The following is a 24,500-nucleotide window of genomic DNA, read 5'->3' on the forward strand; positions in this document are numbered from 1 at the left end:
GGGAGAGCGTGGTTATAGAGCGATGCCACGGGTTGAACAGATGCTCGCGGGCTATCTGTCACCCGGTTCGGCCTCGTCTCTAAAGGCTCCGACATTGCCCACTAAGCCGCTTCGAGTTACATCATCGCTAGTGGGCAAAGGTTATGTGGCAGCAGGTCAGGCTGGGGCGTGCCTTCATACTATGGCAGTCCTGCAAGCTTATCAGGCTGACCTGCTGAGAGATGTCGATGAGGGGGAGGGGATTAAGTCTGAAGATGTTGAAGAACTCAGAAAGACCGCTGATCTCTCCCTCCGCGCCACTAAGGAGACCGCTCGCGCAATTGGGCGGTCTATGGCAGCCTTAGTGGCCGCGAAGAGGCATTTGTGGCTGACCCTGTCAGAAATTAAAGAACGAGACAAGGTCTGCCTCCTGGACGCCCCGCTTCAAGCCTCGGGCCTGTTCGGCGACACAGTTAATACTGTCGTCGACAGGTTCCAGGAGGCACACAAGCAGGCGGCGGCATTCCAGAGTTTCCTCCCTCGTCGCTCTCGTGGTGCATCTGGGCGGGAGATGACCACGCCACATACCGGCTCCTCACACCGGGAAGCGCAAAAGCAGAGCGTCGCCACTCGTGCTCCCCCACGTCGGGACCGAGGGCAACGACGCTCTGAGTCGGGGGCTTCTAGGGCGAAAACCGATTTAAGATCTGTCATCGAAGCCCGGAAGTCCTCGACGAAAAGATCCTGACGCCAGGATCAAGAGGGTAGCCCCTGCTGGGGTAGAGCGCGGTTCACCTCATTACACGGTGCCCGTCTCACCTAAGTACCCTCAGGAGGTCGGTCTGCCAACCCTGCCAGAGCTTCAGGGCGCAGCGGCCTCCAGCGAGCGCCACCCCCAGTTACTTCCCCCCGTGAGCGTAGCGGAGCTGGGATGCTCGCCGCCCCTTCGGGGGCCTCTTACACCAGAGGTCAGTCTCGAGAGACTGATTCCCTTAGTAGATTATTTAGCAGCGTGGAAGCTACTGCCAAATGTATCTCAATGGGTCCTGCGTACAATAGAAAGAGGCTATTGCATTCAGTTCGGTCATCCACCACCGAAGTTCAACGGGGTTACACCGACTGTGGTCGGCCCCCAGCAGGCTCTGGTTATGGAACAAGAAGTGAATACCCTATTAAGGAAGGAGGCCATCGAGGTGGTCCCTCCTCTAGACAGGGAATCCGGATTTTACAGCCGGTATTTCATAGTTCCAAAGAAGGATGGGGGGTTGCGTCCGATCCTAGACTTACGTCTCCTGAACCGCTCAGTTATGTCACTGAAGTTCAAGATGCTCACTGTCAACCAGGTTGTAGCTCAAATCAGATCCGAGGACTGGTTTGTCACAATAGATCTCAAAGACGCATACTTCCACATATCCATCCTTCCACAACACAGGAAGTTTCTGGGGCAAAGCTTATCAATATCGAGTACTTCCCTTTGGCCTCGCACTCTCACCCCGCACGTTCACGAAATGTATGGATGCGGCTCTGGTATCCCTCCGTATGCAGGGCATCCGCATTTTAAATTATATCGACGATTGGTTGATCCTAGCTCAATCAGAGCAGATGGCGGCTCGACATCGAGATGTCGTTCTCGCACACATGGGGGAGCTGGGTTTGAGACTAAACGCCAAGAAGAGTGTACTTTCTCCAGTTCAGAGAACCACCTATCTAGGCGTAGTGTGGAATTCGACCACGATGCAGGCACGCTTGTCTCCTGCTCGGATCGAGTCGATCCTCACATCAGTCGAGAGAGTCAAAGAAGGCCAGTCACTCACTGTCAAACAATTCCAGAGATTGTTAGGGCTGATGGCAGCTGCGTCCAACGTGATACCTTTTGGCCTGCTGTACATGAGACCCCTACAGTGGTGGCTCAAGTCCAAGGGCTTTTCCCCGAGGGGAAATCCACGTCGAGTTATCAAGGTCACGCGGCGGTGCCTTCGTGCCTTAGACATGTGGAGGAAACCTTGGTTCTTGAATCAGGGCCCGGTGCTGGGAGTTCCTTGTCGCCGTGTAACGCTAGCGACAGATGCGTCCCTCACCGGTTGGGGTGCGGTCATGAGCGGCCACCCTGCCCGCGGTCTGTGGAGTGGTCGCCATCTAACATGGCACATCAATTGCCTAGAGATACTAGCGGTCTATCGAGCATTGAAATATTTCCTCCCAGACCTGAGAGGTCACCATGTGTTGGTGCGCACCGACAACACATCAGTGGTCTCTTATATCAATCACCAGGGGGGTCTGCGTTCGCGCCCCTTGTACAAGCTGGCACACCAGATCCTTCTGTGGTCCCAGGGCAAGCTCCTCTCGATCAGAGCAGCGTATATTCCTGGGAGATTGAATGTGGGAGCAGACATACTGTCGAGACAGGGGCCGAGGCCCGGGGAATGGATGCTTCACCCCGAGGTGGTGAAGCAGATATGGAGAGTATTTGGTACAGCCCAGGTGGACCTCTTTGCGACTCAGGAGACATCGCAATGTCCCCTCTGGTTCTCTCTAGTTCATCCAGCTCCTCTGGGACTGGACGCTATGGTACAGACCTGGCCGAGGCTTCGTCTGTACGCTTTTCCCCCTATCGCTCTGCTCCCGGGAGTTCTGGCGAGAGTACGCCGGGACGGGGCCCGTCTGCTACTAGTAGCCCCGTTCTGGCCGGGCCGAGTATGGTTCTCAGATCTAGTCTCGCTCCTCGACGGCTCTCCGTGGGAGATACCGATCAGGACAGACCTACTCTCACAGGCGCAGGGCACGATAATTCACCCTCGCCTGGAGTTGTGGAAGCTGTGGGTGTGGCCCCTGAGGGTCACCGAGGTTGTTGAGACCCTACTCCAATCCAGAGCTCCCTCTACGAGGAAACTGTACGCCCTGAGGTGGAAGCTCTTCACTTCATGGTGCAGAGACCGCCAGCTTGACCCAGCAGACTGCCCAGTTGGTACAGTTCTGGAGTTTTTACAAGCCAGGCTCTCTGCGGGGTTATCCCACTCCACCTTAAAGGTTTACGTGGCGGCCATAGCTGCTTTCCACGTCCCTTTCAATGGTCAGTCAGTGGGTAGACACCCCCTAGTTACACGTTTCCTCCGCGGTGCGCTGAGGCTGAGACCTCCAGTACGATCCCGTGTTCCCCCCTGGGATTTGGTTGTGGTTCTAGAGGCTCTTTGTAAAGCTCCATTCGAGCCAATACAAGATATCTCAGATAGACATCTGACATTTAAAACTGCCCTGTTACTGGCAATCACCTCACTAAAGAGAGTTGGAGATCTTCAGGCCCTTTCGGTGGCCCCTACCTACTTAGACTTTGCCCCTGGTATGGCCAAAGCATTCTTATACCCTCGAGCGGGTTACGTTCCGAAGGTTCCCTCTGTTACACCACAACCTATCGTACTGCAGGCCTTCTGTCCTCCTCCCTTTCGGGAGCCAGTCCAAGAGAAGCTAAACTGTATGTGTCCAGTGCGAGCACTGGACGCATACGTCCACAGAGCTGCCCTGTGGAGAAAGTCAGACCAATTGCTTGTTTGCTACGGTCCTTCTAACAAGGGTTCTCCTGCCACCAAGCAGACCCTTAGTCGTTGGATAGTCGAGGCTATCAACGTCTCCTATGAGTCCTCTGGTCTTCCCCCTCCTTTGGGGGCCAAGGCTCACTCTACTCGGAGTATGGCGGCCTCCAAGGCCTTCTCAGCAGGTGTGTCCCTCTTGGACATCTGCAACGCTGCGGGGTGGTCCACGCCCTCCACATTTGTCCGATTTTACGATCTTGACATGCGAGCCACGCCGGGCTCTTCTGTTCTCTCGTCTTAGCTGTGCTCTTTTGACTACACACTAGGCAGGGATTTGGAAGTCTGGCAGCGTGGGCACATCGTTCCCCAAAAGCGTTTCCACGCAGCTCGAGTTCCTGAAAAGGAACGTCTCAAGGTTACGTATGTAACCCTAGTTCCTTGAAGGAACGAGGCGCTGCGTCGCAGAGCCATACTCCCGGCACCCCTGCCGGCGCTTGCTTCCCTACTCGAAGCTGAAGCCAGCTGCACGGCACGTGCTTTTATAGCTTCCTGGTCGCTACGTCACCCCGCCCGTGACGTCACACCTTTCCGATGGACTGATTGCACACGATATTCAGAGTCGGTCTCGTCAGGGACGTTCCCCAAAAGCGTTTCGACGCAGCGTCTCGTTCCTTCAAGGAACTAGGGTTACATACGTAACCTTGAGACGTTTTCTTTGACTGGGGGTAGATGTGGCCTAATGGTTAGAGAGTCAGACTTGTAACCCAAAGGTTGCGGGATCGAGTCTCAGCTCCAGCAAGAATTGTAGGAACTTCACTTCTACTAAAGGAAAGCATATACTTAGTTTAATTATTATTATTATTTTACTCAGAATCTTGTTCTAGTTATTGATCTCAGTCCACCGTGCAGAGAAAATGATAAGGATAAAGCAAGCCACTTGACTTCAGCATAGTATATAAACAGTGGCACTGTGGTGCATTTAAAACATTGTTCTGTTTGAGTGCATGTAAAAAATGTTTTGTCAGCTAACCTAAAAATGTGCTAACTGGATTTATTCAAGTCAAAAATATGATTTAATGTATTAGGATAGACCCAAATACAATTTAAAGTACTTTCTAAAGGTCAGATGAGGTAGAAATAGCACCTTACGACAACAGTTGTCTATTTTTACAGCATATATTTGAGCTGCCAAACATAGCAACGTCTCCCTCAACCAGTCAAGTGCCAGGAGTTTGAACAGGACTACTCATAATAAGCTGTTCAGTGGGGAATTTTTCAAAGTGTGGTTCCATATTTTGCAACTAATAATAATGCCATCTTTTCTCTTTTTTTCTCTCTCTCTTCTCCACAGGAAGTGTGTGCATCTCACAGTCTGTGAAAATCCCCCGTGAGCCGAAACCAGGGGAGTTTGATAAGATAATTCAGAGACTGGGAGAAAATCCTCTTGCAAGGGTTGTTATTATATTTGCAAGTGAGGATGATATAAGGTGAGTATATTTTGTTGTTTTTAAATTGCCATCTATCTTGAAGAATTTTCTCTTCTTTGTTTTCTTTTTTTGTGGAAATGATTAGTTACTTTATTGTAGCTATGATTAAACAGTTAAACACATTTCTGCAATTAATTCATTTGTGCAGAGTTACAAAGTTTATAAAATAAAAACAAAACAAAATGGGCATTGCTTTCTAAAATAACATCTGAAAAACACAACAAGGACTTTGCAGGGTGGGGAAAGACTCATTTCCCTGACCTCTATTATAGCAGGTTTAATTTGCCCCATTAGAACGTCTAAAATGCCCCAGCACTGAGCACCTGGAGTACCTAATCAGTACTATTAGAACCCAGCTGTTCTCAGGAAAACTGATTAAAAGCCTTCACTTAAATGTGATATTAGACATCCATTGAATAATAATCATTTTAATTTGTAGGACTAATTATGGTCAAACTTTTTCAATTTTTTGCTTGCTTAAGTGTTCAGGATGACTGTTTAATCATGCTTCGCTAATTATTATTTGTCAGCCGTTGTCCTTGAGTTCATAATGGCTTGTTTATCTTCACATCGATGCAGAAAGTATTGAAAAAAGTATTTCCAAACATGAATATGAAATCAAAATTGACCCTTTGTACTTTATACATATTCTTGGTTTTATTGTGCATGGTATTCCAAATATATCGTTCATCAGAATGTAATAACTTGTTTTAAGTTCCCTTTTCAAATGATGGCAGCTTGACAATGCAGATTGTTAATTAATATGAATTAATATCCAAATAGCTATTTACACATTGTTTTAGGCTTTTTTTATTTTTTATTTTATTTTTTTTGTTTGTTAATGCTCATTCTGCAAGTAAAATGTGTTGTGAATGCTGTTTTATGTTAAATGTAGGTAAATAAATTGGAGCGAGGGCATAGCTGCCAAAGATGTGGGCACATATTTTTGCAGTTATTAAAAAAATATTGATAAGTTTTATGGAGCCCATAAAATGCATTCCACAGTTTACGGATAGACACTGTGTGCAAAGACGCTTTAAGTCTGTTTCTGTTTAAAAGACAGAAAATGATTTTGTGTGCTCTGCCTGAAACATACTTTATTGAGCCATTATTATCTTGGGGAAATCCTTTTGCTGTCAGTTGTGCATGACTAATTTTGACATCAATTGCTACCGTGCCTGACAGAGAATGCTTAAAAAATTCAGTGCTGGGCAGTGTCGATACTGACCTTTCAATAACGTATTGATTTGCAGTTACTGTAAATGGAGAATCACCAAAGCACCACAAAAAGTAGACAATAATTGCAAACAAGTAATTAGAGTTGATGTGACTCAGAGAGCAAAGATTATATTCAACATTTTATGGAAACTGCCGCTCATCTTTTAACAGGCGGCTACTGCAGGCGGCAAAAACAGCCAATCAGACGGGTCACTTCCTGTGGGTGGGGTCAGATAGCTGGGGCTCGAAGATTTCGCCAGTGCTTCACCAGGAGGAAATGGCAGAGGGAGCTGTCACCATCCTTCCCAAACGACAGAACATCAGAGGCAAGTGACAGATTAAATTCTCTACTTGTCAGTGGTTGCTCTCATCCATTAGAGCCCAGTTCTGAACCAGAGTGTGTGCTTAATGTTTTCTGACAACACTTTCGCTACTGGTGATGCATTTAATAAGCATAACAACTTATGGTGCAAGCACAGCGATAAAGGAATAGTTAACTAAAAAACTAAAAAAAAATCCTGCAAATTCATGATTTTCTTTTTTTCAGTGGAACACAAAAAGAAGTCTTCATAGTATCTTTATGCAGACACGTCTGTTAAATTCTTAACAATGCACAGTTTCAAAAACAGCTCAGTAGCCTTTATTTATTCCAAGTCTTCCTAAGCCATGTAAAGGCTTTATTTTTTTTAATACAAGTAAACACTACAGACATTACGCTAACTTTTATTTCAGAGCCTGTGAAATCTGATTCCCCTCAAAACTATTTGTCTATCCTATGTTGTATAATGTAAATCAATAATAATAATAATAATTAAAAAAAACATTTGTCTTTTTTCCTAAGTAACGTGCTGCACAATATATTTGTGTAATAATAATAATAATAATAACATTTATTTACACATTACACATTATTATTATTATTATTATTATGAATACAACAAAGGTAGTTTTTATTCAAAAAATTGTCTGTTTTGTTGTAAATTAATTGTTAGATTTTGTATTATGTTATGTCTTACAACATAGAATAATAATAATAATAATTGAAAACGTTATACATATTATTATTATTCTAAGAATTACATTTACTATACAATAGTAATATATTGTAGTGTAACTGCACTGCTCACTCACACAGAGGCACACAGAACATGCAGGCGTAGCCTAGACGTATCAATATTGTGTTTTTTTTTCTGAAAAATATAGATATCAATTTATCGTCCAGTCCTATTTGTGTCTTACATTTTATTCAGTTCAGACTTTATGGTCTTTTTTGGAGCTTGACTGCTGTGGTAACTATGAACTGTTCTTCGAAAATGTTCCTTTTGTGTTTCACATAAAACTACCAACTAGTTTTAACTAACATGAGGACAAGCAAAGTGAACTAAAATGAACTAAAGTGAACTATTCATAGCAAAAATACAACATTGACGTTGAGACAATAATGATGTTAGATGCAAATGTTCCGTCAAATCATGTTGCTCTCTGAAGTTCATTTGCTGAGCGCTTTTACTGAGAAAGCGCATTAAAGTGACACAAATCTCATCGATCTACCCTCAGGCTTTGATCGCTACTTCACCAGCCGCACACTAGAGAATAACCGGAGGAATATCTGGTTTGCAGAATTCTGGGAGAACAATTTCAGCTGCAAGCTCAGCCGCCATGCCTTGAAGAAGGGATCCGGAATTAAGAAATGCACAAGTAAGAATCTCTCCCTCTCCCTCTCCCTCTGGCAACACTCCATAAAAGAGAGAAAGTGAGCAAAGGGAGAAGCCAAATCTATCGTAAAAGACTTGGCCTGCTGTTCTCAGATCGCCTGAAATGGGCTTTTGTTTACACCAGAGTCTGATTAGTCATACCACAGCAAAGCTGTTCTACATCTGATGTTTTCTGATGCACAGCAGCAGCAGCAGCATCCCTGCACTAAGCACACAGAACCAATACAATCCAGCCAATTGGATAAGAGATGATGATCTTTAATTGATTCGAGCCTTCTCTCAGGGGAAGAGCCACCCGTGGCCCCATCAGCTACAAGTACCGCCCGATCAGAGCCCGTCCCTTCAGCTGGGGAGAAAGGTTGACTCCTAGCAACACATTTCAGGTTTCATCCAATCAGTGCGGGTTGCGATCTTACGAGGAGAGATTTCAACAGGCAGACCTTCTCCAGGGTGGCTATGGTAGCACGTCTAATTCTCAGCATGTAGCCTACCAAGCATTACAGTGCTTACTTCACTGCACCAGTAAGCAGGGAAGGACATTAACATTGCACTTTAGTATCGGTGCGGTGACCCCCTACAGATGGCGGAAGCCAGATTATTTGCGACTTTAGAAAAGGGGGCTCACTGAAACGTTGCAGCGTGCTAAATGTCACCGTGCATAATCCCTGTCAGTGGGCTCACTTGTAATGGCTGGCCTTTAGTGTGCTGCAAGAAGTATCTGGCCTGAAACTAAATCCATCGCTACGCCACAACATAATAAATCACTTTTTCTTTATGCTAATTGCTGTGCCCACAAGAAAATTCATCATTGTTACCTCACATTCTTGAATATTCTTGGTGATTAAATGCAGTGCTTCTATTCACTTGATTAAGAAATATGGTAGGGTGTTTTTGCGTTCGTGAATGAGATGCAAAACATGCTACTCAGGACAGCTTTTACTTTATTTTTGGCAGTTTTGCAGTCAATGTATTTACTACATGCTTTTGCTACACCCAATGGCTCACATCTGAATTTTTGGCAGCTCAATCTTTTAAAATGTCATCAAATTAAAAGTTAATTTACAACAAATCATTGCATTTTATTTTATTTATCAAATATAAATGTCACATAACAGATTATGTATACTGTTAAAATTATAATAACAACAATATTCATTCATAATGTTATTATGCATTTGAACATCATAACAAGTTATGATGCATGCATATGGTTAAAGGAATAGTTCCTGCTATCCTCATGCATCACTTTCCCTAATGTATTTTTATAACGATAACTTGTCAAACTTATTGATGTTTTAAGCACTATATATATATATATATATATATATATATATATATATATATATACATACAAAATTAAAATCCTTTTAATACTTTTTTTTATTGCATTTAAACCTGAATATGTCTATGAAGTATTATCATATTGTCTAAAAAGATAATCACAATGCTGGAATAAATGTAAATTAGAAATTTGAGCCAATTAAAAATTTTACTAATTTGGGCAGTACAATAGTCTTATTAATGTACTATGTAACTACAAACTCATAGTTAGCAAATTATTCAAAAGTAATTTATTGCTGTATTATTATTAATATTATTATTATTACTCTAAGTTTTGCATTCAGATTTAATTCTTTTATGTTTTTGCTACACCCAAGGGGTTCACATTTGATAACAGGAGGCTTGGTACCGTATGCAAGCAGAACTGCACATATACTGACATCAGACTTGATTATTCATGTAAAGAACAATTCGGCATTTGCCATGCACATTATAGCAGATTTATAATGCCACATGGGAAATGAAAATTGTTTTTGACTGTTTGCACAGCTTTATTAGTTCATTAAAATGACCACACATTTAAATACAATGCAGTTTTAACTGGCTTGCAACCTTTAACAGCTTTGTCTCCAAGGGAGGATGTAATATTTGTCTGTAAGCACTGATTCAGAACCGAAGGCCATTATGATTGTGGCTTGCTAAACCTTTATCATTCGCTATGGAATCTGCAGTTAGCATAGAGACAGTCTCGCGGGTCTGGGTGTTTTCGATGCTGTAATAACTGCTGATTGAGATTAACAGTGAAGATCTGCATGTATTTTCCATTAAGTTTTAGCTTGCATGGTTGGATTGTTATGATTAGACAAGTTGTTTTGTAGTCTCCAAGCAAGCATGGCATAATTATATTCATGCAATGATATTGTGTATTGAAAATGCTAAATGTTCGTTTTCTATATCTCCTAGCATGTCACACGTGCTGTCCATAGAAGACCAATGCTTTCTGATTCCTTTTTTTAGTCATCTAGACAAACTACAGTGTAAATATAGCCTAAGAGGGACAAAGCTAATGCATGAGTCAACAGGCACCCACAGATTTGCCCAAATTCCAGCTGACATTTTCGATAATGACTAATGTGATAGAGGATCTGTAAAACATATTTGGGTTATGAATCAAAGCTGATTCTGTGACATCAGTGCCTTTCATTAGCTGTCAGATTCATGGGTTGTAGCCTACATACAATATGCAAACTATTATATGCAGTATTTCATACCAGTAGCCTGCACTTCAGTAAAAAGCACTCACTAAATTATTTATTTATTTATTCAATAAATAAATAAATTATTTTTTTTCAGATTAAAGGTCTATGAAACATCAAATTATTTTATACAACATGTATATTGAATATATACACAGTGTGTGTGTGTGTGTGTGTGTGTGTGTAGGCATTAGAACTTAGTGTTTACTAGCAAAATACTTACTGTTTTTAAAATTTTGACTAATGATGCTGAAACACAATTTGCATGCATTACAACGTTTAAAATGTAAAACATCATGTGTTTACAGCAAAAAAAAATTATACTATTTACAAATCTTTTATATCATTAAGACTTTTAGCATTTTATGGATAAGCAATTTAGATTTTTAGACCCCTTAACCTACCCCCACCCATAAACGAACCCATTTTTAATCAAAATTTTAAAAAGATATAAACGTAACAGACCGAAACATGCAGGTAAATGACATTTAGTAACAATACAGCATTAAAAATTATTTTTTGAGTCACTATTTCCACTTTTCCACTACCTCTAAACCTAACCATAACCATTTCTTAAAAATATTTACAGCATAAAGGATAGACAAGTACAATCACAATAATTTATTTATAGCGAAAATGTCAAAAGCAAAGTAGTCCAAATGATGATGCGTTGCAGTCCTCTCTGATGGAATACAGTTTTCTGTAAGGTGAAGCAGAATTTGATTTGTTAACTGCTGAAAATATTATCCAGATTATTATCCCAATCCACTCCGAAAAACAGCGCATTTCTCATTCAAACACACCTCACCAGAAGCATGGCATGTAGCAATCTGTGACGAAGCAGGCGAGAGCCAATGAGTGTTTGATTTTACTGCCATGAAACCTGCTGTAAAGCTTCTTGAAGCTGCAGTTTTGAATTTGTAACGAGCGTGTCAGTCGGGTATTGCTCCTCAGGATAGAAATGAAGATTGTTAAATAAAGGCTTGAGTTCTCCTGACCGCCAGAGGCGGTGCTTAAGCACTAGTCGATAATCGCAGCATCAGCTCAATAGTTTGAGATTATTTGATTTTATTGGACACAATTTGCTGAAATATCGATAACACTCATTGCTTCTTTATACTATTTGTTGGCTAGTGTTACCAAGCAATTTACAGACAGTTCCACACTGAGTTAATTGTTGTGTGTGTTCAGATTGGTGAACAGTGCTTCTTGGTGCTAACCGGTGGCCAGTGTTTTTTTTTTTTCTGTCTCTTTCTATAGCCTTCCTCACTAACTTCATCTGTGACACTTTGCGCCTCTCTGTGCTATCTAGTGGCTAATGTTTTTTTCTAAGTTGATACACTGAAAGTTCCCCCTTAACTTTATTACTCTGTATTGGTTGGTGGTGAAATACAATGTTTTTCCATACTGCTTGTGAATTCAGCATTTGTGAGAGCTTAATGGACCCGTGTTTGCACTGTAGCCTCTTACCTATGTCAGAGGGATGGCTCTGTCTTGCAAAATTGGACCATAACTCCACAGTGAGACTCAGAGGAACAGAGCTGCAACCCATCACATGGAATGGGAAACAAGATGTCAGAGATAAAACGCCTTCTTCAGACATTTATGCCTGCCTCACCTATGGCTATCACACAGGAAGATGAGGAGGGGTACCAGTAAGAGAATGGATGATTAACCTTTTAGTTTCTCTTATCCTCCATCTCATGCTGACTTTTCCAGGATCATTTGAATGCAGTAGATGTTGCTGCGCAATCTTCCCCTGCAGTATAAGTTTTTTTCAGCTGTGGGGGGTTCTAAAAGGGATTCGATTCACTCGGGAATAACTCCATCCTCCATGGATGATACCTTAGTTGTGCTCTAGATGTGGGTTGCTCACTTAGAGCTGGACAACTAGCCAGTGCAGCCAGCCCATGTCTTTTTTTAGACAGTCTTCAGCTGGATCTAATTTGCTATGCCACCATACAAAGATTTAATTGCAGAATTTTTGAACTACCTTATAGGGTCTAGTGCACCTAAAAAGCGGTTAAAGACTTCCCTTACACTGGCATACAGTACACTGCCCATACACTGTATGGCATCTGGATCCAGCCCGTCTGCAGCTTTGGGTTTGGTCTCTGGGGCCGACTGTCTCTTAACAGATTGTGAGCCTGCTGTTGTTCACACCATAACTAGTGCTAGAACTGCATCCACAAATCAACTCTATGCAGCAGGTTGGAGGAATTTCTACTCATGGTGCAAGGAGCATGGGTTAGATTCTATACGCTGAGACATTTTTTTGGATTCAGGCAAAGCAGCCTCCATACTGAAGGTATATGTTGTGGCCATTTCTGCACATCATGTACTGGTTAATCATTCTTAGCTTGGTTCTCATACTCTTTTGTGCAGTTTTTGAAGGGTGTGAGATGGTTGAGACCAGCTCGTAACCCCATTTTACTTAATTAAATGTTTCACTTGTTCTTGATTTTGTTTGCCACCATTTGAGCTTTTGCAGACAGCTGACCTGAAATGGATATCTTTTAAACCTGATATGTTTTTTTTTTTCTCAATAGCTTCTGCTAAGCATGTGCGTTACATGCTTTTTCCATCAGTGAGTTATATATGCATTGGTTTCCGGATGATTCTGGTGTTGTGCTCTGACCAAATCCTTTTTTTCCTACTTCTTTTTTTCAACTTCTGCTTCCACAGTTTATAAATCAGTTATTAATCAATTTGATGGCTTTTCAGTCAGAACAAGAGACAAATCAATCAAGGATCATCTTTTGTGTCCTGTGAGAGCCCTGAAGGGCTAGGTGACTGCTACCGTTCATTTTAGGAGCACAGATTGGAAAAGGGGCTGCTCTGGCAAAGCAGAGATTGTCAAATTGGATTGTGGAGGTTATCACTATGGCATACAAGAAAGCCCAAAATCTTTTGCCAGAGGGTATCTCTTGTCATTCCACTAGGGCTGTGTCTAAGTCTTGGGCTGATTTCAGAGAAATCTACTATAGAGACTATAGAGACATCAGAGACAGCAGCAAATTCCAAACGATCTGGCCGTGGTGATGCTGCTCTCGGCAGGTTCATGATTGCTGAATGGCCGCTGACGTTGAACCAGATTTTCAAATAAATGTTTATTAACAAGCTGCATATTCGAAATCTAAACAAGTACATTACATAAATAAATGTATGAGTATGTGTGTGTGTGTGTGTGTATATATAGATGATTATAATAAGTCACAAAGATGCAGCTTCAATTCAATTCAGAAGAAACAGTCGAGCTACAGAGAAGGACAGCAGCTTGTGAGTGTTTTGCCTTGTTTTCTCATCAGACTAGTGTGTGATCGTCATTGCTAGGAAAGTTTTTTGGTTTCTTTTAATTAAAAAAAAAAAAAAAAAAAAAAAAAAAAAAAAAAAACCTACCTATGCGTTCTATACTAGACTAACTGAGACTTGTCATGGCACTTGTATACTGTTGTTGTTCTCTTGTTGACCTGACTGCTTCTGTTGTTCTCATTTGTAAGTCGCTTTGGATAAAAGCGTCTGCTAAATGATTAAATGTAAATGTAAAATGTAAATTTAAACCATCTAAGTCCTCACGATCAGATCATTTCTAGTCATTTGAAGTTCTAATTGATTCGGACGTGCTTAAAAGTGGTGTTGACCAAATAAGTGAGTTGTTTACTCTGTAATTACTCCATCCTGTTCCATCAGTTTGACTCATTGATGTGGATTTGTGCACTGATGGTGTAAGCAACCAATCACAGTAATGTTTACCAGTATTTTGCTATTCCCTCTTCTCAGTGGTGTCATGCTCTAGGAGTTTAGTGAGAACACATTGAGCTCAAGGGATGTCCCCCGCTGAAGCTTAATCCACTGATGTCGCTGTTGGGGAGTGCTACTTCAGAAAAACCAGTCATATAGAAGACATCTGATGTCATATTTTTCATTTAAATTGAGTTCTCTTTTCAGTATGGTCAACAGTTAAAGCAAAATAAAAACAGCACACATAAATTGTTCACCTTAAGGCCAGTTAGCCTAGATCTCACCTTTATTGGCATGCTGTCTGCTTGTTCAGTGGACCCCATTCATGAAACAGGTGCAGGATTAATTTTTGTATAAATCATTTGGAAAACCATTGCATTTCATGAATGAGGCCCAATGCACACATTGAAATTTATTTAATTTTATTTGAAATTGTGACATCATGATCAACAGGCACCACCATCATATAAAGGAGCTATGTTCTGAATAACTCATGTCTGTCTATCAATCACAATACTGCTGTTGGGTAAAGACAAACCTTTTTGGGTGCCCAACTTATAAACTGAACTTGAGAAATATAATATAAAAATCTGAAAAATCTGAGACATTCTTCGTCACATTATTTATATATATCTTAGTGGCTGTTATAGTAAAAATAAAGTCAAATTTTTCCACAGTGGGCATTTACATTCAGCAGACACGCCCCTTCCAATGGAACATTCAAATTAGAGGTTAAATTCTGGGTAGGAAATAACCATTTATATGTAAATTATGATTTGATTTTTATTTTTTATTTTTTTTAAACAAAAAACAAAACTCAAAATTTAAGTGCATCTCAGGATCAGAATGATAACGTTTGATTGGTTTTGTGTGTTAGATTTACTCCAAAAAATGGTCAGTGCATCTTGTTGAATTTAATTTAGATAATGCATCATATAGCAAGTTAATGAGTACAGGAATATATAGCATGGTTGCTTTATCAGAAAGAATGCAATGCTTCAATATAAAGACTGTGTCGAACCCCACGCTTATCGAAGATCCAGCAGCCAAAGATAGCAGAACGCGCAACATCAATGCTGTGATTTTCCAGCCCTAACAAAAGCCCTCTGGTTACTGTCGGATTAAAAGGCTGGATATCTCAGTGTTCAGCTCTCTCTGCCTCTCCTCCTCTCTACCTCCTTCCTATTCTCTATCTCTCACTCTCTGTCTTTCTCTGTTTGTAGCACTCGACTCTGCTTTTATCAGGGTTGAACATACAGGAAATTCTCCTTGCAGAGAGCAGCTTGTGATTATGGATGGCACATGTTAAGATGGATCTCTGTGATATCAGAGGATGGGAGGACAAAGTTTAGCTTGTTGACATCTGTTTGCTGTAGCTTTGTGATTTCATTGCTCTCTTGAGTTAGGGGACATGCAGCCTGACTTTTGAGTCCATTTTAAAGTGTTTTCTCAGTGTTTTTGGTACAGTAAGTTCAAAAACACACAGTTGTGATCCAAAATAGCCATATAATCGTGTATTGATGGAATTGGAAAATAAATAGGCATAGCAACTTTTTATTTGAACAGTTTTGGTACTCATCTTGGATTCTGAAGCAGAATGATTGAAAACTACTAATCTAATTTGTTTGCTACTCAGTAGCTTAATCAAATTGTATAGCACAAGTCTTATTACTAGCATTTTTTTTTAAATAATAGATAATATAATAATAGCCTAACTAGTTTCAAAAGGAATAAATGTTGTGGAATTGTATTATTCCATTGCTGGGCAAAATTGTTTAATTTGATCCATGATCTTTCCAATTGCCAAATTTAAATGACCGGAAAAAAAACAGCACCAGTGCCAGCAATTAAAGTTAATTGTTGGTTTTACCTAGAACTTTCAATCTGAATTATTTATATATAGTATTAATTATAATATTAATATATAATAATTAATTAATATTAATTATTATATATAATGTTCCTGTAGCTCAATTGGTAGAGCATTGCACTATCAAGCGCAAGGTTGGGGGTTTGATTCCCCAGGAACACATGATAGGTAAAAATTGATAGTCTGAATGAACTGTAAGTCGCTTTGGATAAAAGCGTCTGCTAAATGCATATATTTAATTTAATATAATATATATATATATATATATATATATATATATATATATATATATATATATATATATATATATTTATATATATACACACATACATACATACATATATACGCACGCACGCACACACACACACACACACACACATATATATGGTGTAGTGGCCCAAATGTTGCCCACAAAAAAGATAAATGCACAAATCAGATGCAGTCATCATCCAGGAATTATAAAATTAAATACATTTTATGTAACTAATTGAAAAGGCATTCAGATATTAGCAATACAATGGAAAGATTGGCAATTAATGCACTGCTTTTAGACTTTCCCCATGACATCTTAAGTTTTTTTTTTTTGTGTATTTTTAAAGAAAGCACAGATTTCTTGGCTCATGATAAATCCACTTGGGCTTGGGCTTGTTCTCGGTAAAAAAAATAATAATAATAATAAAAAAAAATATATATATATATATATACAGTACAGACCGAAAGTTTGGACACACCTTCTCATTCAAAGAGTTTTCTTTATTTTCATGACTATGAAAATTGTAGAGTCACACTGAAGGCATCAAGGGCTATTTGACCAAGAAGGAGAGTGATCGGATGCTGCGCCAGATGACCTGGCCTCCACAGTCACCGGACCTGAACCCAATCGAGATGGTTTAGGGGTGAGCTGGACCGCAGACAGAAGGCAAAAGGGCCAACAAGTGCTAAGCATCTCTCAGGGAACTCCTTCAAGACTGTTGGAAGACCATTTCAGGTGACTACCTCTTGAAGCTCATCAAGAGAATGCCAAGAGTGTGCAAAGCAGTAATCAAAGCAAAAGGTGGCTACTTTGAAGAACCAAGAATATGACATATTTTCAGTTGTTTCACACTTTTTTGTTATGTATATAATTCCATATATTATACCACATGTGTTAATTCATAGTTTTGATGCCTTCAGTGTGAATCTACAATTTTCATAGTCATGAAAATAAAGAAAACTTTTTGAATGAGAAGGTGTGTCCACACTTTTGGTGTGTACTGTATATATATATATATATATATATATATATATATATATATATATATATATATTGAAAGAAGCATCAATGTCTAATGCACACTTATTGTAGCTTGAATTGAGTTGTTAGTATGGCAGTCGAACGGACCATTTATCTGTGGAAACATCTTTTGTCAGCTGCCTGGATCAGTCTGATCATTGGTATTTATGGATGAATGTGTGATGATGCTGTAAAGATGCACTCAGATGTGTTGTATTGTGCAATGCTGTGCCACTTAATGCTGACAGTGTTTACTATGATGGCTGCCTGTGGCCTTCCTGAAATGATGAAAAACACTGTTGCAGGTCAGTGTTGTTTAAGAAAATAGTAAGCACACTCTTTCATTGATCTGCTGCACTGCATTTGCAATGCAACAAGAATGTCTTAATCAGTATCTTTTTTTTTTACCTTAAATATCTAAACAATATTAAAACTACAATTTAATTGTGGTACTTAAATCAGCTGTCTGTATGACTGGGTGCATATGGAAATTATATGCAGATAAGGCTGTGCACAATAAGCTGTATAAGATTGTATGCCCAATCTTCTGCTAACTTGAATTAGCATGTCTAAGAGTATGTGAGAATTGTTTTATGAATCTGAAAAGATATGAGTATATGCAAAAATTGCCATCATAACACTGTCCTGTATAAGTAGCACAAAAACACAGAAACTCACTTGTAGTAACTCACATAAATCTCCTGCTGTTTACTTTGTTTACTTTGTGTGTGTGTGTGTGTGTGTGTGTGTGTGTGTGTGTGTGTTTAAAGAAGCATGAATGTAACTTTGTTTTCACCATATGTAATGCATAGTGTTGCCAGGAAGCGAATGGAAGAAAAGGATTGGTCAAATCACAAACATTTGCACAGTAATTGCTTTTTGAGCAAAGCAATATACAGCAAAGCAAACTCTACATGTACCAGTTCACAACCTAAGCACAAGCTCTACTCATTGTTTGCATCTCTTTGTCCTTGCAACATACACTCACTGGGGGTTGAAAGGCAATATTCTCTGTAAAAGCTGCATTGTTTATTGTGAAATGTGGTATATAAATATACATTTAGTTATCATGTGATCAGTTAGCAGACACCACTTGCAAATAAAAATGAATGAACTTAGATTAAATAGAAAATGTATTCATGTTATGCATGTGACATTAATAGTGCAGAAAAATACATTTAATAAATAAAGTGTATTTTTAATTGAACACGTTGTACACAGATTTTAGATTAAACTTAGTACAAGGTATAACACATTTTAATTTTTTGATTTTGCTTAAGTAAAATTACCTTTTTATTTTCATTGTACTGAGGTTAAAGAAAATTATTACAATATTTAGCCAGTTATTTAATTTTGGAAATGCATATCATAAATGCACATTTTTATGAGAAATATTTTTTTCATGCAATATAAATAGCTCTTTATATACTATATATTTTAATCGGGGGACCTTGATATGAAAGAGTTTGAAAACTCCTGTTTTAAAGTAAACTATTGTACATGTTTTAATGGATTGCATGCAGTAAAATTACGTTAGGACCAAAAATGTGTCGAATTAGCTCATTTTTAACCTTTAAACAAATAAATGGTTCCCACAATAGGGCTATTTTAACAACAATAAGACACAAGACATACTTGTTGGTGTTAAAGGATGTCGCTTATGGGCAATTCAGGAGATTTGGATTGCCGAGCTTTAACAGAGAAACTTGAGGTGCTTTGGTTCCCTGCAAAACCTCCCTCAGGCTTGTGTTGCTCAGAGAGGAGTGGCAGAGGAGATGTCATATGTCTTAAATATTTTGGATGATAGCATTGATAAAAAGGATTCCATCTATTATCACCATTCTACCTAAATTGGAACAATGTTTAGGATGTATTATAGAGGTGGGTTTGTAAACAAAAGCATATTGGTTCGATCCCTAAAAAGAGCACACTTGATTCATCAACATTGTGCCCTGGAGCAGTAAGTGAAAATGGAAGTCGCTTTGTATATATGTTAAAGTTTGACTTACAAACTAAAACACTGAAAGAGATTGTAGTTTCTTTCACATATATTTAAAACAATATTAACATTTAAATTGTCTGGACCTAAGATGAAAAGCCAGAAACCTCTTAACAAATAATACCTGAATTATATCTGAAAGGCCAGAAATAATTACACTTCTTCTTTGATTGCTGGAGGGATTTTAAGGCCTGAGATCCAAAACTAATTTATGCAACATCTAAAGCAGTCATTCTGTCCTTTGAATCAATTATAGCAGCTATCTCTATGCTGAATATTTTAATTAATTTTCCGGAGGTTACTGGATTGCTTTTATACAGTAAGTGCATTCAGACACTGGCACTCCTTGAGTAGCACGCACACCCCGGCCATTTCTATAGACCGCTCACATTGTGTCTGAATCAAAAGCAATTTGTGTCAAGATTTTACCGTTGTTGAGGTTAAGGGTACAGCAGAGTTTCCGCAAAATCCTCTGAGAAGAGAATCACTCGTCCAAAACCACAAACAAGAGACTTAAGTGAGACAAAAGGCTCTGGAGGTTTTTCCAGCAAATGGGAAAAGTCAGAGCCATTATTCCCAGTGAGAGCAGAGCCCTCGGAGCAGGATAGCTTTAGTGTCTTTAAAGCCCCGGAGCAGCGTGAGGTACTGCAGGTTACGTACGTGCTACTCTGTCACGGCCCCTGTCCCTGCCACCTTTCAGCCCCCAACAAACTCTCTGAGATGCCTCCCTTAATTGGAAAGGATTCCTCAAAAGGTGCAGGGGCCAATGGTATAGAGAATGTGGAAGTGCATAGAGTGTAGAATGAGTAGTTTGTGCTTGTAACGATGTTGGATCTGAAGGACCGGAGTTTGATTTTTGTTGTTTTGTTTCAATCAATTATGTTACCATATGCGCATACATGCAGATTTGAATTAAGTCAGTTCAGTAAAGTATGATACAGATACACTGTCAATATTTGATGAGAAAATGCCCCATGAAGATGTTTTGGATCTGAATTATTTTGTATGCAAATCTGAAGGTGTTTTGTTTTGTTATATTTACATATATGCATATATGTAGAATAATTGAAATGAACTGAATCAATTAGATATGTTAATATTTTGTGAGAAAATGCCAAATGAAGATCAATGGCTTGCCGTGCATTAATGGATAAAAGCACAAGGTCGTTCTTTGCCTCTACGTCTTACATTTAAAATCCTTATATGTATACACACACACACACACACGCACGCACGCACACACACAAATATATATGCCAATCAATGAATTTTTATTAATTTATTTATGCAGAATAATTGAATTGTATTGAATTGAATCGAATTGAACTGAACTGAATAAATCAGATATGCCAATATTTGGCGAGAAAATGCCACATATGATTTGTGTGTGTGTGTGTATGTATATATATATATATATATATATATATATATATATACACACACAGTATATACTTTTTTATACTCTATTCATTTTATTTTGTCAATCAATTATGTTTATGTATGCAAAATAATTGAATTTAATTATCAGAAAATGCCCATATAAAAATTAAATCAAAATATATACTTTATTATTTTTTTGTTGCTTTTTGCTTTGCTTTGCAAATTCTTTTTTTTTTAATTCAATGAATCAGATATATCAATATTTGGTCAGAAGATAAAATGATGACTATAAAATCAAAGTATACTATGATGTATGTTCTGCATTTATTTATTTAGTTAGTTAGTTAATTAGTTAGTTTCTGTGTTTCTACTCAGTGTTCGAATGTAAACTACCATATTTTCCGGACTATAAGTCGCACTTTTTTTCATAGTTTGGCTGGTCCTGCGACTTATAGTCAGGTGTGACTTATTTATCAAAATTAATTTGACATGAACCAAGAGAAATGAACCAAGAGAAAACATTACCGTCTACAGCCGCGAGAGGGCGCTCTATGCTGCTCTATGCTCCTGTAGTCTACAACTGTGCAGCATAGAGCACCCTCTCGTGGCTGTAGACGCTAATGTTTTCTCTTGGTTCTTGCTTCTAAATAAATGCGACTTATAGTCCAGTGCGACTTATATATGTTTTTTCCCTCGTCATGACGTATTTTTGGACTGATGCGACTTATACTTGGGTGCGACTTATAGTCCGAAAAATATGGTAGTTGAACATTAGCATAGATTAAAGCTTTAATATTATTTTATGAGAAGTTCGTGACTGTGTTGCATCTGTATGCTTTTGTGTGCACATAGAGGACAAAAAGCATTTATGTGTGTGTGTGTGTTCATCTGCCAGTGAGAGTGCTAATGTGTTTGTGTGTATGTTTGCGTGTAAGCAGAGCATTAAGAAGTGTGTGGGCTGGCCGTCCTCCCCCAGCGCCAAAGATTCACAATGGATTTTTTTCTTGCAGGCAGACCCATGGCTGTTCTCGAACACCACCACCCCCCACCCCACCAATAGTTATGCTTGTGGTGAACAATTATACAAGCATAACCTGCCTCTTTAATTTAGGGGTTTCAAGATGCAAAGGGACTAACGAGGATGTTAAATTGCCTTTGGCTTAAAGGCAAAGCTGAAGTGCTGGTGATTAGAAACCCAATAAGAATAGGACAGACATTTCTTTACTAACAGCAGCTTTTAGAAAAAAACATGCAATGGCTTTGTTTAGATAAAAAGGGTTTGCAGATGTATGGGTATGGATGGGTTTCTCTTGGGCAAACCAGAAAGGAGTATTGCGTAAAAGAGGAAAAGCAATGGTACAATACTGCACTAAATTCCATTAACCTGAAAGGCATCCCATTGTATAAAGTAATGATTGCTCTTTTGGTTTGTGCAATTGTTTTGTTTTAAATACTGTAAATCTACTGTAAATGCTGGCAGTAACATGACAATAGTACTGGCTTTATTCTGAAGAGTGTACCCTGCAATCTGCCAGCCTGACATCTGACAGCTATCTCCCCAGTTTGTACTAGCATGGTCATAATTGAAACAGCTCCTTTGCAATTAAGACCTTACAAAAAAAAATAAATAAATAATAAAAAAAGCCCAAGCTGAGCAACTCCAGCGCTAATGAATATACATCTGTCTGGCATGATTAGATGAGTGCTGAGAGATAATTAATCTTGCTTGCTGTCTCTCTGTCTATTATTACACCCTCGTGTGTTACCAGACCACTTTCATGTATCTTTGGAATGAAGAGCAAGACATGGGACTTGGATAACTGAACATGTGCGATGACAAGTCATGGCACATTGTAGATATTTGATTAACCCCAAAGACCCCCCCCCCACCAACACCATGTAACAAGCTCTGTAGCAGTTATTTAAAATACATAATTTTTCACATTGCAACAGTACAACTGTAAAATCAAATAGATGCCAACTAGTTGCCTGTTAATTAATTTGTAAAATTAATGTAAAATGTAAAATTTTTATATATAAAAATATAAAATGTGTTTGACTTAGAAGTAAAAATGCACATTGGGACAGGAGCAGTTTAGATGATTTGATTGCATCACATTAAATTTATTATTATTGTATTATTGGTAAAGGAAACACTTGGGCAATTAAACTAGTTTGGTGTAAAATGAATAATACTGTAACACATTTATGTTGCAACACAAAAGTAGACTGTTGTGTTATTATAATCAGTAGGGCTTTCTAACCTGCATAAACCTGATGAGGCCTTCAGTTGATGAATGCCCCATTTCTATGTTGAATGTGTTACACGGCAAACCCAGGCACTTTCTTCATCTGTATAAATAACATTTTATTTTTAGCATATTTTAAAGAATTCTTAACAAAACTATATTTTAAATTAAATTTAATATAATTATTATTTTTATTATTTTATTCTATTTTATTTATTTTTAGATGAGAAAACCCCAGGTAAAGAACATTTCAAAACATTTTATTATTTTATGCGTTTTATTTCTTTTAATATTTTATTAAATTCAAAAATTCTCCCAAAGTGTTGCCTCGAGCTCACAGCTGATTGGTTGAGGATAAGTGAAGACTCAAGGAACTTTGATGCATTCAGTGTAGAAAGCATCAAGCTGTGCAACATCAGTCTCTTCCATTGCTCTCCTGGTGTAAGTGTGACAATTCAGTCAGTCGATGTTGATTTAAACTTTTTCTTTCGTTTGTCAGATCAAGAGCGGATTGGAAAAGACTCATCCTACGAGCAAGAAGGGAAGGTGATGTTCGTCATTGATGCAGTGTACACAATGGCGCACGCCCTCCACAACATGCACAAAGACCTGTGCCCTGGCAAGGTGGGACTCTGTTCCAAAATGGACCCAGTTGATGGAGCCCTCCTGCTAAAGTACATCCGCAATGTCAAGATAGCAGGTAAGCGGTTTACCTTCTGCATTAACACTCTTCTGTTTGTCTTTTGACAGACCTACCAGCACAGAGCAAACATCTGTTTATGGGTGCTCAAGAAAAGGGATTTTTTGCACAATTAGCCTCTGATGGTGAATTTAAGTTTCTTTATTACGCCATAACCATTTTAAAATGGCTCTCTCACAGGATGCGTTTTTTTGAAAGTTTTACTAAAGCCCCACCCTGGCCATAAATTGTCAACAAATGGTTTAACAAAGATTAGCTGCTGGAATGGATTAGAGTTGTGAGAAACAACAGAAGCCCTGAGGAACAACAAACTGCTCGCCTGATAACTATTTTGATATTAGCGTACCCAAGCCAAGGTTGCTCCTGAGCCATGTATGTGTTAATTAAAGCAGTTTGCAGTGGGCTCACAACACCCTTTGGACATGTTCTTCCTGGACTATCAATGGCAGTATGACTAATTAATTTACTGAGTATTAACATTTACTCAGAGGACCATGATGATGTGGCCTACTGTTCTGAAGTGTAACCGACTAATAGAATATGACTTCAGGGTCATAAACTTTTTTTTTTCCCTAACTGGGTCAACAAGTTATGCATATCGATCTGTCATATGGTTCTCTGACCAAGTGCCCTTAATATTAGTGCATTTGATTAAATTATTCTCTACTGAGTTTTACTGTGTCAATAATGTCTGCTTCGGAATAGGCCATGATGTTTTTTTATTTTTATATACATATTTCTTTTTCTGGGATATCTAATTGAATTAATTAAGTGCCTGACAATTACTGCTGTAGTTGAATGCTCAGAACATAAGCACTTGATTGA

General features: G+C 39.0%; 1 protein-coding gene across 1 annotated transcript in view; it reads left to right on the forward strand.

The window, feature by feature from the left end:
* LOC132151620 (metabotropic glutamate receptor 4-like) overlaps positions 1-24,500 on the forward strand; it is a 172,210-nt gene that overhangs the window by 106,698 nt on the left and 41,012 nt on the right. The window contains exons 4-7 of the mRNA XM_059559861.1: positions 4,858-4,993; positions 6,383-6,537; positions 7,769-7,909; positions 23,475-23,675. Coding sequence (XP_059415844.1) covers positions 4,858-4,993; positions 6,383-6,537; positions 7,769-7,909; positions 23,475-23,675 — 633 coding nt within the window. The remainder of the gene's footprint in view (positions 1-4,857; positions 4,994-6,382; positions 6,538-7,768; positions 7,910-23,474; positions 23,676-24,500) is intronic.

Source organism: Carassius carassius, chromosome 10, assembly GCF_963082965.1.
Source record: "Carassius carassius chromosome 10, fCarCar2.1, whole genome shotgun sequence".
NCBI lineage: Eukaryota > Metazoa > Chordata > Actinopteri > Cypriniformes > Cyprinidae > Carassius > Carassius carassius.